The sequence below is a fragment of the Miniopterus natalensis genome, chromosome 1, assembly GCF_054644295.1.
Source record: "Miniopterus natalensis isolate mMinNat1 chromosome 1, mMinNat1.hap1, whole genome shotgun sequence".
Lineage (NCBI taxonomy): Eukaryota > Metazoa > Chordata > Mammalia > Chiroptera > Miniopteridae > Miniopterus > Miniopterus natalensis.
This window is the reverse complement of record NC_142081.1, coordinates 67,360,559-67,376,276: the sequence shown is the minus strand read 5'-3', so window position 1 is coordinate 67,376,276 and position 15,718 is coordinate 67,360,559. Positions and strand designations below refer to the sequence as shown.

The 15,718-nt window shown below is 39.3% G+C and overlaps 1 protein-coding gene across 2 annotated transcripts in view; it reads left to right on the top strand.

Moving 5' to 3' along the window:
* Positions 1–565: 565 nt before the first annotated feature.
* The window catches only part of METTL3 (methyltransferase 3, N6-adenosine-methyltransferase complex catalytic subunit), a 17,687-nt gene continuing 2,534 nt past the window's right edge, over positions 566–15,718 (top strand). For both annotated transcript variants that reach the window (XM_016199612.2, XM_016199611.2), the window contains exons 1-5: positions 566–780; positions 12,775–12,992; positions 13,079–13,480; positions 14,653–14,828; positions 15,452–15,668. In XM_016199612.2, coding sequence (XP_016055098.1) covers positions 681–780; positions 12,775–12,992; positions 13,079–13,480; positions 14,653–14,828; positions 15,452–15,668 — 1,113 coding nt within the window. In that variant the 5' untranslated portion in view covers positions 566–680. The remainder of the gene's footprint in view (positions 781–12,774; positions 12,993–13,078; positions 13,481–14,652; positions 14,829–15,451; positions 15,669–15,718) is intronic.

The window sequence follows — 15,718 nt, the reverse complement described above, 5'->3', positions numbered from 1 at the left end:
ATCATTGATGTTTCTCTCTCTCGTTCTCCCTCTTCCTTCCTCTCTCTGAAATTAATAAAGATTTTTTTTAAAAAAAAAAAAAAAGGAAGAGTGAAAATGCGTATTTGTAGACCCCTTATAATACCACTGCTCGCTCTCTCCTTTCAGAGAAGTGTGCCCAGCCCCCACCCCATAGACGGGGGACTAATTTAACAGCTAGCTTTGTAAACGAATGCACGGAAACATAAATTTACAACACCTTAAGCGGAAAAGGTATATATTAAACTGTCAAGAAGAATTAGTGACCCCTTCATTTTAATATCTGTACTACAAGCGCTGCTCTAGGAGTACTAACTCACGGTCCACTCCCAAGACTCATATTCAACACTGCCGCATGCCCGCCAATAAGCAACATGGTGCTCTGCCAGGCACCAAGATGGCAACCACAGCCTCACTGCACCCGGAAGCTCCAGAGAACCAACAAAAAAACATCCGCCATCCTGCCAACACCTAAGATGGCTCCTGTTTCAGCGTCAAAGCAACGGGAAACCGGAAATGGCTTTCCGTCTAGCGTACCACCTGGCTCTCTTTCCGTTTAGCTTTGGGGTGTCCGTGTGACAATTGGATTTTTCTTGGAGCTTCAGCTGGGAGGTGCTAGTCCGCCGCGCTTGATTCGAGACTATCCAGGCCGGGAGACCAGGATGTCGGACACGTGGAGCTCTATCCAAGCCCACAAAAAGCAACTGGACTCGCTGCGCGAGAGGCTGCAGAGGAGGCGGAAGCAGGACTCGGGGCACTTGGGTGAGGCGCCGGTCTCGGGCCGATGCTTAGCCGGGATGGGTGAGAGGAAACCCTGCAGAAAAAGCTCCCAGTCGAACCCCTTCTCCAAGTGGCTATTTGTTTAACGCCTTATGCCTTTGTACTCGTCTTTCTCGCTTCAGCAGCACAGACGCGTCGCCTTCCTGCAAGTAGTCGCGGTTCCTTCCCACCCCGGGCGCTGGTTCTATCAGTTCGCTTTCCCGGGACTAACGCCCGGGCCCCTTCCGCACCCCAGGCTGATTGCTCCTAAGTCCGCGAGAACGTCGCGTTTGCTAGGCCTCTCAGCCCCTCCTTTGAAGCAGCAAGTCCTCTTTTTTGTTGCTCCCAAGGCGTTTTGTTCTGCCCTAGGTTCTGGTGACTGGTTTGTAGTGGCCTTTTCTTTGCGCCTGTGGGCACAGTGAGAGGAAGCACTGAACCTTCAGAGCCATAGTGCCCACCTCAGTGGCCCTCACAGAGTTGGCACTCGGTGTTGCTAAATGAGTGGAGGAACTGGCATTGTTTCAGTCATTTACATACCGAGCAAGAAACGGAAAACATTAGTTTTTTGTTAACACCCTCCCTCCCCCGTGTCAGTCATAAAACGAGGAAACCTCACTACCTATTCCCAGCACAATCCTTGAATTATTTAAGGCGAAGCAATTATAAAGATTTACAAGAATAATAGTGAATCTCAATGCCACTACTATAGTAGGTTGTGCCAGTGTTTCTCAGTATATTCATATTAATCACAAAGTCTTCTCTTGATACATATCAGGTCCATGCACACATTCTGGCCCCTGGAACTAGAAGATGCCCTCTCACACCATAATAAATATCTGTTGAGTTTCTACAGTGAGTCTAGTTAGACAAAAATGTGTCTTGACCCTTCTCTCAAGGAATTTGGAATTTAGTTGGGGATAAAGAATTGATACTTACAAAAAGTCAGACACAATATGATGCGTGCAAAATGCCAAATGAATGAGCCCACAAGGGTTTAGTGAGAGGAGAACTAACAAGAGTTGGTTTAGTCCCTGAAGACATTATGGAGGAACTGGCACTTGGAATTTGGTTTTGAAGGCTATATAGGAGTTAGGTAATTTTAAAAAGTTAAGAGGGCAGAGTTAGTAGAGGAAGAAGTGACAGGCGTGAACAGGGATTAATTAGTAGTCAAGCATTGGAGCAGTTACTGAATTACCTCAAGAGGGAGAATTTTTTTTCTCGATGTATAAACTTCAGTTCCTTTGACCTCTTATAGATCGTTTTCTCTGTGTTTTGTTGTTGTTTTTTCTTATTCTTTGGTTTCCTGTGTTTCTGAGCCTTTTATTTATGCATGTCGGTTTTAGATAGGAAATCACTGTCATAGACAAATGACCCATTGCTGCTTTTATTTTTAAATTACTGATTTTAGAGAGAGAGAGAGAAACATTGATTTGTTGTCCCACTTATTTATGCATTCATTGGTTGATTCTTGTATGTGCCCTGACCAGGGACTGAACCTGTAACCTTGACTTATCAGTCCAAGCTCTAACCAACTGAACTACCCGGCCAGGGCCCCCAATTGCTTCTTAATTTATCATAGACTCCTGTCACTTTGTGTGTGTGTGTGTGTGTGTGTGTGTGTGTGTGTGTGTGTGTGTTGAAAAACTTTGCTTTGAAACCTATATAATTTTATTAACCAATGTTACCCCAATAAATTCAATAAAAAAGTAAAAATTTTTAAAATTAAAAACAAAAGTAGTGGGGTTTATGGAAGAAATAGAGCCCTTATAATATTCTAAAAAATGCTAGCATAATTAAATCTCCATTAGTGTTTTGACCTATACTTAAACTCATCCCATCCCCATAGCCTATGTCCTGGGGCTCCTACTTCTGCTTCTATTCATTGGTCTTTTCATTTAACCTTTGCATTTTCTTCATCTGAACTTGTAGCTAGCTTCCCAGATAGCTTAACATAGTGCATAGTGTAGCACTTCATGAAGCCACCAAACCAGCCACTTTATTAATCAAGTTGTTATGTAAGATAAAAGACTTGGTTAAAGTTCAGATCAGTTTTTTTTCTCACAGGAAATAAAAATTTTCCTGTCACACTGGTTTTTATAGCATTACTGAAATACAATGCTTAATTGTTTGCTACTGAGCTCAATGTTAAAAGACAAGGATATTAAATGACCAAAATGTATGCATGTGATTTTATTTTTATTTATTGATTTGAGAGAGACATCGATTTGCTGTTCTACCCATTCATGCATTCATTCACTGATTGCTTCTTGCAGATGTCATGACTGGGGATCAAATCTGAAACCCTGGCACATCAGGATGACACTCCAACCAGCTGAGCTACCTCACCAGGGCTTCATATCATTAATGAATGCAAAATAGTATGGCCAAAGGATCATTGGGAGACCTTTGTTAACTTGGTGTTTTTATTTTTATTTTTTTAAAATGTTTTTATTGATTTTATTTTTTTTTTAGAGAGGAAGGGAGAGGGATAGATGGAAACACTGATGAGAGAGAAACATTGATTGGCTGCCTCCTGCATGCCTCCTCCTAGGGATCAAGCCCTCAACCTGGGCACGTGCCCTGACTGGGAATCTAACCGATGACCTCTTGGTTTATGGGTCAACACTCAACCACTGAGCCACACTGGCCGGGCAACTTGGCATTTTAAAAATACTTTGTAAAAATTGTGTTAAAATACACATAAAATTTACCATCTTAACCATTTTTTAATTTAATTTTTTAAATATTTTAAAATTGATTTTGAGAGAGAGAGAGAAACCAGGATGTGAGAGGGAAACATTGATCGGCTGCTTTCTGCACACCCCCTACCGGGGATCGAGCCCACAGCCTGGGCATGTGCCCTGACCAGGAGTCCAACCGGCAGCCTTTCAGTGCACAGATGACATCCAGCCAACTGAGCCACACCTGCGAGGGCCTATTGTAACCATTCTCAGTAGTCTGAAGTATAGTCACATTGTTGGGTAATCAATCTTCAGAAGTTTTTCATCTTGTAAACTGAAACTCTGTAGCTATTAAATAATAATTCCTTATTCTCCCTTCCTCCCAGTTCCTGGCAGCCTACCATTCTACTTTCTGTTTCCATGAGTTTGACTACTCTAGACCTGTAAATGGAATCATAAAGTGTTTGTCTTTCTGTGACTGTCTTATATCACTTGGCATAATATCATCGAGGTTCATACATGTTGTAGCATATGTCAGAATTTCCTTTTTAAGGCTGAAAAATATTCCATTGTATATCTGTACCACATTTTGTTTATCCATTTATTCATCTGGTGGATACTTGGTTGCTTCTACCTTTTGGTGATTGTGAATAATGCTGCTGCCAAAATGGTTGTACAAATAGTTTTGAGACCCTACTTTCAAATTTTGGGAGTATATACCCAGAAGTGGAAATGCTGGATCATATGGTACAGGTTTCTTCACTATCCAAAAGTAGAGCGTTCCTATGAAACCTTTTGTAAGACAATATGGCTTAAAGCAAAGAAGCAATTACCTTACGACACATTACATTAACTTTTTGCCTTTTTTCATAAAGCAAAAATCCTCCTTAGATTTCTTTCCGTTTGCAAAAACAAGTACTAATGTAGGTCTTTTGTAAAAGCCAAGTGGCATAAAGCAAACTTTCAGAAAGCAGGGCATACCTGTAATTCTATTTTCAATTTTTTGAGGAACTACTTACTGTACTGTTTCCACAAAGTACAGCTTTTTTTATTTTATTTCTTTTACTGATTTTAGGGAGAGAAGAGAGAGAGAAACTTGGATGTATGAGAGAAACATAATCTTGGTTGCCTCCTGTACACACCTCCCCCAGGGATCAAACCCAGAACCTAGGTCTGTGCTCTGATCAGGAATGGAACGTGCAACTTTTTGGTGCACGGGACACCACTCCTACCACTGAACCACACCGGCCAGGGCCAAAGTACAGCTTTTTGAAATGAATATTATTACTTTAAATAAATCTTTATTTTATTTTAATTGAAACAAAATAGACTTGGCCAAGCTTAGCACATGGTAAATATGTGAACTGCTCAATATACTTCATCCTTGAGATTAAAGATAAACATGTAGATATTGATATATTATAGGGGTCAGCAAATTAGTAGACTGGCCATATTTTTATATCTTCAAGCTAATATTTTGTTCATATGCTATGGAGCTCTTAGCCAAAGACTGAAATCAAATACTGTATTATGTATTACTTTTCTGAACCCAAAACATAAAATTTTCATTAGTTTAGAAGCAGGGTGTCAGTATAGGTCCCAACACAGTGGTAGTCAGTAAATGTTTTGAATTAATAATGAATACTTTTTTTTTAAAAGTCAAAGAACAGTTTCTATTTATTTATTTATTTATTATTTTTTCAGAGAGAAAACGAGAGAGAGAGAAAAACATCAGTGATGAGAGAGAGTCGATCGGCTGCTTCCTGCACGCCCTCTGCTAGGGATGGAGCCCGAAACCTGGGCATATGCCCTGACCAGGAATTGAACCTCGATCTCCTGGATCATAGGTTGATGCTCAACCATTGAGCCACGCCAGCTGGGCTGAACAACTACTTTTTGGAGGAGTTGGAACCCAGCTCTTCTTATTCGTGTTCTGGACATTAACCCATTTTTAAAACAGTCTTTTCCCCAAATGTGTATATACATACATAATTATTATTCATATACACACATACATACAAAAACTTTATATGTAACATCATGAAATTCATAAAGTTACTAAAGCCCATTCATAAATAGCAGTTGCATTGATTAGTTGTTAAATTTTGTTCACAACATTTAACTTGATTCCCCTCCTCCCAATAACCTTAAAAGAGGTATTTTCAACCGTAGTGTCCTTATTGTGATGAAAAGAAACTCCCAGGGAGTGTTTGTTACTTACACAAGGATTCGTAACCAGAATCACATCACCTGAGTGTTTTTTAAAAGAGCAGTATTAAAACAAGTGATTAGTCAAAATGCAAAAGAGGGGAAAAAATGTTAGTATCTAGTTCTAGAGATTAGAAACGTATGTTAAAGTGGTGCGTTTTACAGACTTCTGGCTTACTTTAAGAAAAATTATACATTACTCAAAGAACATCTAACTGGATGGTTAGATGTTCTAACTGGAGAACATTGGTTACTAACTGGAGAAAGTAAAATGTTTAAGTAATTACATCCTCAATAGTATCGATAGGCTTAATTATAAAAACACATTTTCTTGAGCACACAATGGAGTATACAGATGTTGTATTATAAACTTGTATACCTGAAACATAATGTTATTAACCAATGTTACCTTAATAAATTTAATTTCTTAAAAAGCACATTTTCAGTTTATTGACACTGAAACTGGAGCAAAATCAAATGCTTTTTCTCACTGAGGTAATGTTTGATAGGATGTATAAAGTCTAGATTTTTAAAAAGTGTAGTGCAGCCGGCCGGGCATGGCTCAGCAGTTGAGCATCGACCTAGGATCCAGGCAATCAGGGTTCGATTCCCGGTCAGGGAACATGCCCGGGTTGCATCCTTGATCCCCAGTTGGGGGCATGCAGGAGGCAGCCGATCAATGACTTTCTCATCATTGATGTTTCTATCTCTCTCTCTCTCCCTCTCCTTTCCTCTCTCTAAAATCAATAAAGATATATTAAAAAAAAAAAAAGTGTAGTCTATTTTAGAAATAGCATATAACATTTGCATGAAAAGTTGGTAGGAAAGAAATTGAGGACATTAACATCTAACCAAATTTATCATTGTTATTTTATTTATTTATTTATTTATTTATTTATTAAATATATGTTTATTGATTTCAGAGGGAGGAAAGGAGAGGGAGAGAGATAGATAGAAACATCAATGATGAGTCATTGATTGGCTGCCTCCTGCACGCCCCCAACTGGGGATCGAGCCCACAACCCCTGGCATATGCCTGACCAGGAATCACACCCCCCCCCCCCCCCCCATCGCCTGGATCCTAGGTCAACGCTCAACCACTGAGCCCCGCCTGGCCAGGCTAATTGTTATTTTAAAAGTGATAATAGCCGATATAGCAGTGTCAGATGGATTGCTTTTTTTCTTTGAACTGTTAGTTCTTGCCTTCATTTAAAATGAAGTGAATAGAGGAAATTGGCTTCATTTAAAATGAAATTAATAGAGAAAATTGGCTTCATTTAAAATAAAATTAATAGAGAATGTTTATCAAAAAAAAGGTGGTATTATTGCATACTTAAGCCAAATGTCTCAAGAACCATTTTTTTTGGTGGCAGTAATGAAAAGTAATATGGTAGTAAATAAATATGTTCCCAAACAGAATTTTGACTAGATTAATAAGAATTTTTTTATGCTGAAAGTCACTTTTTAAAAAATTGATTTTAGAGAGAGACATCAATTTGTTGTTCCACCTATTCATGCATCCATTGATTGATTCCTGTATGTACCCTGACCAGGGATTGAACTCACGACCTTGGCCCATTGAGACAACGCTCCAACCAAGTGAGCTACCAAGCCAGGGCAATAAGAATGTTTTTGAGCCCTGACCAGTGTGGCTCAGTTGGTTGAGCATTGTCCATGCACCCGGTCACTGGTTCAATTCCCAGTCACAGCACATGCCCAGGTTGCTGGTTCAACAAGAGGCAACTGATCAATGTCTTTCTCTCACATGGATGTTTCTTTCTCTCCCTCTCCTTTCCTCTCTCTCTAAATTCAATAAAAACATTTTTTTGCCTTCATCAAATATTATAATAAGATTAAAAATTGACATTATCAGAGAATTAGGTTGTAACGGAAAAGACTCAGGCCGTCCACCGGAGGAGGCGAAAGGATACCTTTATTAACGCATGTGGTCCCAGAGGAGGCAGTCTCCAATTTCTGGGCCCCGAACAAAGGGCTTGGGTCAGCTTTATAGGGTCGTAGGTAGGGCCTGCGTGTGGATCGAAAATAGTAGGCGGGGTTACAGAGGTCAGATAAGGTCACATACATTCAGGCAGGTAATCTGATACCTGAAATGGGGAATCTTCCTAAAATGGCTGCGGTTCCTGCCTCAAGGTAATTAAATAATTACTTTTTTAATTAAGTAAACTTTATTAAAACATTAGTAACCATAGTTGTAACCATATGTTATATGAGGATATTTGAGAACTTTGCAATGTCACCATGATCAAATAGGAAATGCTGAACATTATTTCATTTTTTTAAAATTTATCTTTATTGTTGAAAGTATTACAGATGTCCCCTTTTTCCAAGCATCATTTTAATCAAAGATAACCAGGGATAGAGAGGAAATGCTCTTATTGCTATTTTTGATGAAATTTCCTTTTCTAAGCATTTCATTGTCTCTACTGCCGTGTCAATAAGCTTGTATGTTTATAAATTTGTACGTATAATTTAACATTTTCTTGAAACTTCTGAGGTAAATTTGTATTGTTTTACAGTAGATGAGTGTATGATACTAATATTTGCCTACTTTAAATTGAGAGTAAATATTTGTAACTAGTTTATATGGTATTAAACCAATAAAAATATAACTTAAAAAAAACATTTTTTTAAGAAGATGATTTTGAAGCGCTGATTGTAAATTTGAAATCATGGAAAATGCTTAGTAATTTGACATTTATTTTAATCAGTGACACTTTATTTTGTTACATGGGCAAGAAACAAGCAAAATATGCAAAATCAAGATGTAATAGGTCTTCAAAGAAGACCTATAGATAGATGACTAACAGGTATATAAAAAAAGATGTTCAATATCACTAATCATTAGGGAAATGCAAATCAAAACCATAATGAGATATTACCTCATCCTTGTTAGGATGACTGTTATTTAAAAAAACAAAAGGTAGCAAATGTTGGTGAAGAGAAAAGGGAACCCTGATTTACTATTGGTGGGGATGTAAATTAGGATAGCCAGTATGGAGGTTCCTCAAAAAATAAAAAATACAATTGCCATATGATCCAGCAGTTCCACCTCTGGGTACTCAAAAGAATTGAAATCAGGATCTTGGAGAGATACTTGCACAGCCACGTTCATTGTAGGATTACTTCCAATAGCCAAGATATGGGAATAACTTAAATGTTCATTCATGGATGAATGGATAAAGAAAATGTGGAATATACCTACAATGGAATATTATACAGCCAAAAAAGGGGACATGTGACATGGCCGGTGTGGCTAAGTGGTTGAGCATCTACCCATGAACCAAGAGGTCACAGTTCGACTCCTGGTCAGGGCACATGCCTGAGTTTTGGGCTTGATCCTCAATAGAGGGTGGTGCAAGAGACACCCGATCAGTGACTCTCATCATTGATGTTTCTGTCTCTCCCTTTCCTTCTCTCTGAAATAAATAAAAGCATTAAAAAAAAAAAGGGATATCTGCCAAGGTGGACCTGGAGGACATTATCCTAAGTGAATTAAGTCAGATACAGAAATACAAATACTATATGATCTCACTTAGATTTGAGATGTGGAATCTAAAATAGTTAAAGTCATAGAAGTAGAGTAGAATAGTGATTGCCAGGGGCTGGGGGACCTTGGGGTGGGGAATAAGGGGGATGGGAAGGTGATGGCCAGAGGGTACAAAGTTTCAGTTATACAAGATAAAATAAATTCTAGAGATCTATACAAACAACATAGTGCTGATAGCTAACAATACTGTATTGTATATTTAAATTTTTTCTAAGAAGGTAGATCTTATGTTAAGTGGTCTCACCATACCAGACAATGAAGGGAGCAGAAAGAAACTTTGGGAGTTGATCTATCTATGGTCTTGATGGTGATAATGGTGGTAATGACTTTTCTCCAAAGTCACTGAGTTGTATACATTAAATATATGCAGCTTTTTATATGTCAATCATACCTCAATAAAGTGGTTTAAAAAAAAGATATAATAGGGATTGTCTATAGAGAGCTTACGCCTTTATTAAAAAGTAAAACTCATACTAACGACAACAGCATATTACAAGGTACTTGGCACAAAGTTTGAACATAAATGTAAATGGCGGGGATGCATAATATATGGATTACCTAAAATATTAAAAATTTCAAAACTTAATAACAAAGTAAAGAACCTGTATGCTAAGTATTGACTTAAAACTTACCTATGCCCGGCTGGCGTGGCTAAGCATTGAGCATTGACCTATGAGCCAGGAGATCAAAGTTTGATTCCCGGTCAGGGCACATGCCTGGGTTGCGGGCTTGATCCCCGGTGGTGGACATGCAGGAGGCAGCCGATCAGTGACTCCCATCATTGATGTTTCTATCTTTCTCCCTCTCCCTTCCTCTCTCTGAAATCAATAAAGATATATTTAAAACAATAACAACAACAAAACTTACCTAGTCTGCCCCTAGCAGGTTTGGCTCAGTGGTTAGAGGGTTGGCCTGCGGACTGAAGGGTCCCGGGTTCAATTCCAGCCAAGGGGCACGTACCTCTCAGTTGCAGGCTCAATCCCCTCTCTGGTGAGGGTGCATGCAGGAGGCAACCAATCGATGTGTCTCTCACATCGATATCTCTCTCTCCCTCTCCCCCCCCCCCCACTCTCTCTGAAAAGCAATGGAAAAAAAATATATCTTCAGGTGAGGATTAAAAAAAAACAAAAAATAAAAAATACCTAAATCTTCCTTTAGCTCGTTTCTATTATCAGAATCTTTAAATTAATAGCTCATATAAATTACTCCCTGTTGCATACTTTGAGTTAAAAAGGTCAATATATAATGTAGAAAGCAATTTTTGGATGCAGTGCCTGAAACCGTAATTTTAAAGCACCTTGTATTTATCTTTTTGCCTTAATGATGAAATTGATCATTGATTGTGCTTATTTGGGTTGCTTAATGAAATTTTTGTTTACTTCAAAAAAATTTAAAACTTGACTGATAAAAAACTCGAGTTTGATCCTAGTATAAGTTGTAATTGGGGTATTTTAGCTCAAATTTATTAGATTTGTAGAATCTCTGAATTGCAAGGGACTTCAGTAGTTACCAAGTCAGCCCTGTTTAATGCAGGAATTTTGCCTATTGTCTTTCAAGTAAGCTAAGTAGTAACTGTCACTTATATTTAATACATATTTTTAGCTCAAGTCAGTTGCTCTCAAACTTTCTCATCTTGACCTTCAAAGTGTTTCCTGCCAAGCCAGCGTGGCTCAGTGGTTGAGCATTGACCTGTGAACCAGGAGATCCCGATCCAATTCCTGGTCAGGGCACATGCCTGGGTTTTGGGCTCTATCCTGGCATGCAGGAGGCAGCCGATCAATGACTCTCTCTCATTATTGATGTTTCTTTCTCTCCCTCTCCTTTCCTCTCTCTGAAATATAAAAAAAACATATTTTAAAAAAGTGCTTCCATGACCCTTCCATGTGTAAACACCTTTTTGCCACAAGGAACTTTCATAAATTCCAAGATTCAGCAGAACATAAAGGAATCATAAGTAAGCAAGATGAAGAAAGTTATGTCAGTTATTTAACACTTTCAGCTAATAAGGAATTGTGGAGTCTGTTTTCCAAATAGGGTGTAACTTATTTTCATAATATATCATTATTCCAGCAAGGCGTTTGGTATAGTTCAGCTCCATTGTCCTCGGAATTTCTGAGTCAAATTTTACTAAAGTTAGTTCCATTAGAGTGGAAATTTCCAAGTAACCAAAATTTCTACATGTAAACTAATGGCTCATTTATACCTTATAATATTTAACAGAATTCCAGGATAATCACAGGTATTAGGCTTTCCCAAAGGTAATATTTTGGCCTAATTTTAGTTTCTTAAGTCTTAACAAGGTTATGATGGCTACCTAGCTTGTGAAGTAGTAGAGTAGGTGATAAAAATATAGTCAGGCCCTGGCCACTGTGGCTCAGTTGGTTGGGCCCTCATCCCATGTACCTAAAAGGTTGCCTGTTTGAATCCCTTCTCCCCTCCCAGTCTCTTAGGGAGCCTGCAGGAGGCATCTGATTGATGTTCTGTTCTCACATCTTTCACATTATTTTTTTCTCTCTCCCTTCCTCTCTAAATATAATTTTAAAAATATATTTTTAAAAGTACAGTCTGGAAATAATTCGTGACTAGGCTTCAGCAAAATTTTATAAGATGTTTGTGTTTGATGTTAAAGGTCCCATCATTCTAACCTCTAACACTGCCTTTTGTATACCTTCTGATGTCTAGTGGCCTTAATTCATAATTCAGACTCCATTCCTCAAAAAGATTTAATCATGGCTTAGGTTGTTGAAAATATTTCTGGCTTTTAAATTCAGGTTGATTATGTCTGTTGTCATTTAGAGTGACTTGAATGGAGGTGGTATGGACACTTAAATCTACCATGCTGCTGGAACAGACGGATGAATCTCAGAGGAAAGGGAGGGGTGGATGGGTGGGGAATGGTTAACCTAAGAACTTATATACATATATGCATAACCCATGGACACAGACAATAGTGTGGTGAAGGCCTCTGAGGGGTGCAGGGTGAAGGGGATCAATGGGAAAAAGGGGACATTTGTAATACTTTCAACAATAAAGATAAATTAAAACATTAAAAAAAATAATAAATTGCCCGGCCGGGTGTGGCTCAGGGGTTGAGCGTCGACCTAGGATCCAGGCGATCGGGGTTCGATTCTCGGTCAGGGCACATGCCCGGGTTGTGGGCTCGATCTATCTGTCTCTCTCCCCCTCCTTTCCTCTCTCTGAAATCAATAAAGATATATTAAAAAATAATAATAATAATAAATCTACCATGCTACTAATTTCCTTTGAAGTACAGTAAGGACAAGGAATTAGGAAAACTCCTCTCATCCAATAGAGAAAAGGTAAGCTGTTCCCAGAAAATCAAGCATTATCCTGGCAAAGCAGTGAATGAATGCTTAAATATGATTGAGGGAAAGTTATCTAGTGCTAAATTTGGTCAGAGGATTTCCTGCATGAAATGAAAGGACTGTGTACTGTGAATGCTGGGGAATTTGACTCCTGAGGAATATATAGACTAACAGTAGTTGCCCTTTTTTCAATTTCTGTTTTCTTCATTCCTAGATCTACGGAATCCAGAGGCAGCACTGTCTCCAACCTTCCGCAGTGACAGCCCAGTGCCTACTGCACCCACTTCTGGTGGCTCTAAGCCTAGCACAGCTTCAGCAGTTCCTGAATTAGCTACAGACCCTGAATTGGAGAAGAAGTTGCTACACCACCTCTCTGATCTAGCCCTAACATTGCCCACTGATGCTGTGTCCATCTGTCTTGCCATCTCCACGGTAATGACCTGATAAGACAGGGTTGGGATCTGCCACTTCTTTTCTTCAGTTCATAGTCAGTGTCTTATTGCTCTCTCCTTCTCTAGCCAGATGCCCCTGCTACTCAAGATGGGGTGGAAAGCCTCCTACAGAAGTTTGCAGCTCAGGAGTTGATTGAGGTAAAGCGAGGTCTCCTACAAGATGATGCACATCCTACTCTTGTGACCTATGCTGATCATTCCAAGCTCTCTGCCATGATGGGCGCTGTGGCAGAAAAGGGCCCTGGGGAGGTAACAGGGACTATCACAGGACAGAAGCGGCGTGCAGAACAGGACTCAACCACAGTAGCTGCATTTGCTAGCTCTTTGGCCTCTGGTCTGGCCTCTTCAGCATCAGAAGCAGCCAAGGAGCCAACCAAGAAATCAAGGAAACATGCTGCCTCAGATGTTGATCTGGAGATAGAAAGCCTTCTGAACCAACAGTCTACTAAGGAACAACAGAGCAAGAAGGTAGGGGTAGATGGAAATGCTTTCACATATATACTTTGAATTATAACTTTTGTTGAGAGGAATTTACCCCTAGGGCAAGGAGCAGTTCTTAGACTTGAAGGTTTAGAATAGTGATTCTCAACTGGGATGATTTTGCCCCCTCCCTCCTTGCAGAGGGCATTTGGCAATGTCTGGAGACATTTTTGGTTGTTACAACACGGGAGAGCTATAGGCATCTAGTGGGTAGCAGCAAGGGATGCTGCTAAACATCCTACAGTCATAGTAGGACAACCCACATACAACAAAGAATTATGCAGCCCCAAATGTCAATAATGCCAGTGTTAGAAACTCAGATTTAGAGAATCTTTGTCATTGGATCTGTTTGGAAGAATCACGAGATCAAGGGAAAAGGAATCCAGCCCTGGCTGGGTATGTAAGTGGTTAGAGCATCATCCCCATGTGCCAAGGTTGCAGGTTAAATCCCCAGTCAGGGCGCATACAAGAATCAACCATTGATTGCATAAATAAGTGGAACAACAAATGGATGTTTATCTTCCTCTCCCTTCCTAAAAGTCAATAAATAAAATAAAATAAAATAAAAAAGAGAGAGAAGGAATCCAAATGTAGGAATAGAAGATTAATAGAGATGAATACTAGAAGATAGTCATATGGACCAGTAATTATGGAAATTGATTAAACAATGTCAGCAGTACAGCAGGTCTTTGAATAAAATCGTTTCACTGAGTGTCATTTCATCATGTTGATGAGATGCCTTAGGAACTTTTGTTTATATCAATTAGCCTGAGGTAAAATTTTGTTATACATGGTTTCACTTAAAGTCATATAACCTATCAGTGATGTTGAGGACTTACTGTATAGTGGTTCTCAGTATAAATATTGAACCCACACGAGTTCTCTTCCATTTGCTACTTCCAGATGTGTGAATTTGACAAGTTAACTTTTCTTGAGCCTTAGTGTTCTCATCTGTAATGTGAGGATAACCAGAATACCCTGCCTTATAGAATTGTTGCATAGACTCTGAGCTAAATAGTAAAGTGCTTAGCATTGTGCCTTGGTTCAGTACCTAATACAAGTGATTTTTGATGGGCATTGTCAAATAGAATTTACACAGGTGGTTTAAAGGCTAATTTTATCTACAAACCTTGTTAAGTCCAAGGCTTCTTCTGTCACAGGTCAGTCAGGAGATCCTAGAGCTATTAAATACTACAACAGCCAAGGAACAATCCATTGTTGAAAAGTTTCGGTCACGAGGTCGGGCCCAAGTGCAAGAGTTCTGTGACTATGGAACCAAGGAGGAATGCATGAAAGCCAGTGATGCTGATCGGCCCTGTCGAAAGCTGCACTTCAGGTCTTTTGAGAGGAAGGGAGATGGGATGGGTCTCCTAGAAGCAGTCATTCCTTTTCAGCACACTGCTTCCAGTCACTGGGGTTATGTATTTAATCCTGTTATTAAATGCTTTTAATATGGTTTTTCTAAGACCTCCGACTCTGAAAGTATACTTTTAGAAGTAGTGTTCTGTGCGGGAATACAGGCTGAACTCCCAAATAAATGCGAGTTTTTTTTTGTTTTGTTCTGTTTTTAATGACCCTTTCTTGCAATAGCAAGGCACTTCCATCTCTGTGCCCCAATGAAAGTTAAAGTTCTTTGGAAGGAAGATGATCTTAGGAGAAACAGGACTCTAGGCTTTTAGGTCAGTGTTATAAACCAGCAAGCCCTTCCTTCCTTCCTGTCATAAGATAAGCAAGTTATGTCTTTGTTCAAAGAGGAATTAAAACTCTTCTTTAGAGTGAATTATGGATTTCCATGTCACCTGCCTCCCTTTCTCTGAAAACTCTTGGAGGAAGCTCTAACAATAGAGAAAATTGGGAGAGGGAAAAAGATAGGAAATCATGAAACAATTTGGGACTCAAAACTGTGGGCTCTAACTCTGGAACACCATCTTGATTCTGATTCTCTTTTTATTTCCCCAGGCGAATCATCAATAAACACACTGATGAGTCATTAGGTGACTGCTCTTTTCTTAACACATGTTTCCACATGGATACCTGCAAATATGTTCACTATGAAATTGATGCTTGCATGGATTCTGAGGCTCCTGGGAGCAAAGACCATACACCAAGCCAGGAGCTTGCTCTTACGCAGAGTGTTGGGGGTGATTCCAATGTAGATCGACTCTTCCCACCTCAGGTACCTGTCAGTTTAGAAGACATCTCAATTTATGGACTTAATCTGAATAG